This window comes from Sinocyclocheilus anshuiensis, unplaced genomic scaffold, assembly GCF_001515605.1.
Source record: "Sinocyclocheilus anshuiensis isolate Anshui unplaced genomic scaffold, SAMN03320099.WGS_v1.1 scaffold669, whole genome shotgun sequence".
Taxonomy (NCBI): domain Eukaryota; kingdom Metazoa; phylum Chordata; class Actinopteri; order Cypriniformes; family Cyprinidae; genus Sinocyclocheilus; species Sinocyclocheilus anshuiensis.
In genome coordinates, this window is record NW_015536499.1 from 80,987 (window position 1) to 82,137 (window position 1,151).

General features: G+C 34.8%; 1 protein-coding gene across 2 annotated transcripts in view; it reads left to right on the forward strand.

Moving 5' to 3' along the window:
- LOC107688729 (E3 ubiquitin-protein ligase RFWD3-like) overlaps nt 1–548 on the forward strand; it is a 13,874-nt gene extending 13,326 nt beyond the window's left edge. For both annotated transcript variants that reach the window (XM_016486481.1, XM_016486473.1), the window contains one exon: nt 148–548. In XM_016486481.1, coding sequence (XP_016341967.1) covers nt 148–291 — 144 coding nt within the window. In that variant the 3' untranslated portion in view covers nt 292–548. The remainder of the gene's footprint in view (nt 1–147) is intronic.
- Nucleotides 549–1,151: the final 603 nt, after the last annotated feature.

A 1,151-nucleotide genomic window follows, 5' to 3' on the forward strand; every position in this document is an offset into this window, starting at 1 on the left:
ACGCTCTTTTTTTTTTTTTCTCATTCAGTATCTTGTTTCATTTGGTTATGCGTTGCACATGGAAGTAAATGCTTGTGTAAGCAGTTTGATGCTGGTCGTGTTAGTTATGCGCACATATTCACCATGATTTCTCCGCTCGGTCTGCAGGTCTGGGATGCTGGCACTGGTGCTCTGCTTCAGAAGATGCCTGCGGATCTCCCCGTGTTGGACATCTGTCCGTTTGAGGTCAACCAGAGCAGTTTTCTGGCCTCTCTGACCGAGAAGATGCTGAAGGTCTATAAATGGGAGTGAGACTGAGAGTAACATTCAAACAAAAATCTGAATAAGCATTTCTCATAAACCAAATACGTGGCCTCTGGTGGTCTGGGATGCCGTGTGACAGTATTGTCCGTTCACTATGCATGTATTTTGTTTGTTTTAAATTTAAATGTTGTTCTTTTATAAAGAGATTTTGTTTTCTGAGCTTAAAATCAGGGCTTTATTAATGTCTTGGTTAAAAGTGATCATTGTTCACTGTTTTCATTGTATATATGTAAGTGTTTTTTTGTTTTGTTTGTAATTTCTTTAATAAAACAATAAATGCCTACATTGACACCGTTTTTGAACACCTTATAGGAGTGGTACAGTGAAAATCAATAGGAAAAATATAAAGACAATTTGCAGTGATCTCTTTTAAGCTAATAAAGTTGATAGTAGGAATATTGTCTTAGCAGGGATTTGAGCCAAATCAAGTTATTTCTCGGGTGTCATAAATGTAAGAAATGTTCCACCGCAGTGGTCCAGCAGTAACAGGGTTGTGTGTGAAATTTGGGCCATGGCTAAATATGTTATTGGTAATTAAAATAGAGTTAAATAACAGGCCACCGCAAGTGAATAATGCCAATAACAGATATCACAAATATCACCATACTTTCTCTAGTTTATTAATCATAGTATATTAAGACAATTGATTTGTATCGCATGTTTTCTGAAATGTTATGTTTAAATATGTAAACAAGGTATTATCTAATTAATGCAAATATGCACTAATTTTCAGAAATCTGGACATTGGATAAAGCCAAAAATAAATAAATGGTTATAATGAATCAAAAAGTTGGCATATTATAGTTAAAGGGTTAGTTCACCCAAAAATGAAAATTCTGTCATTAATT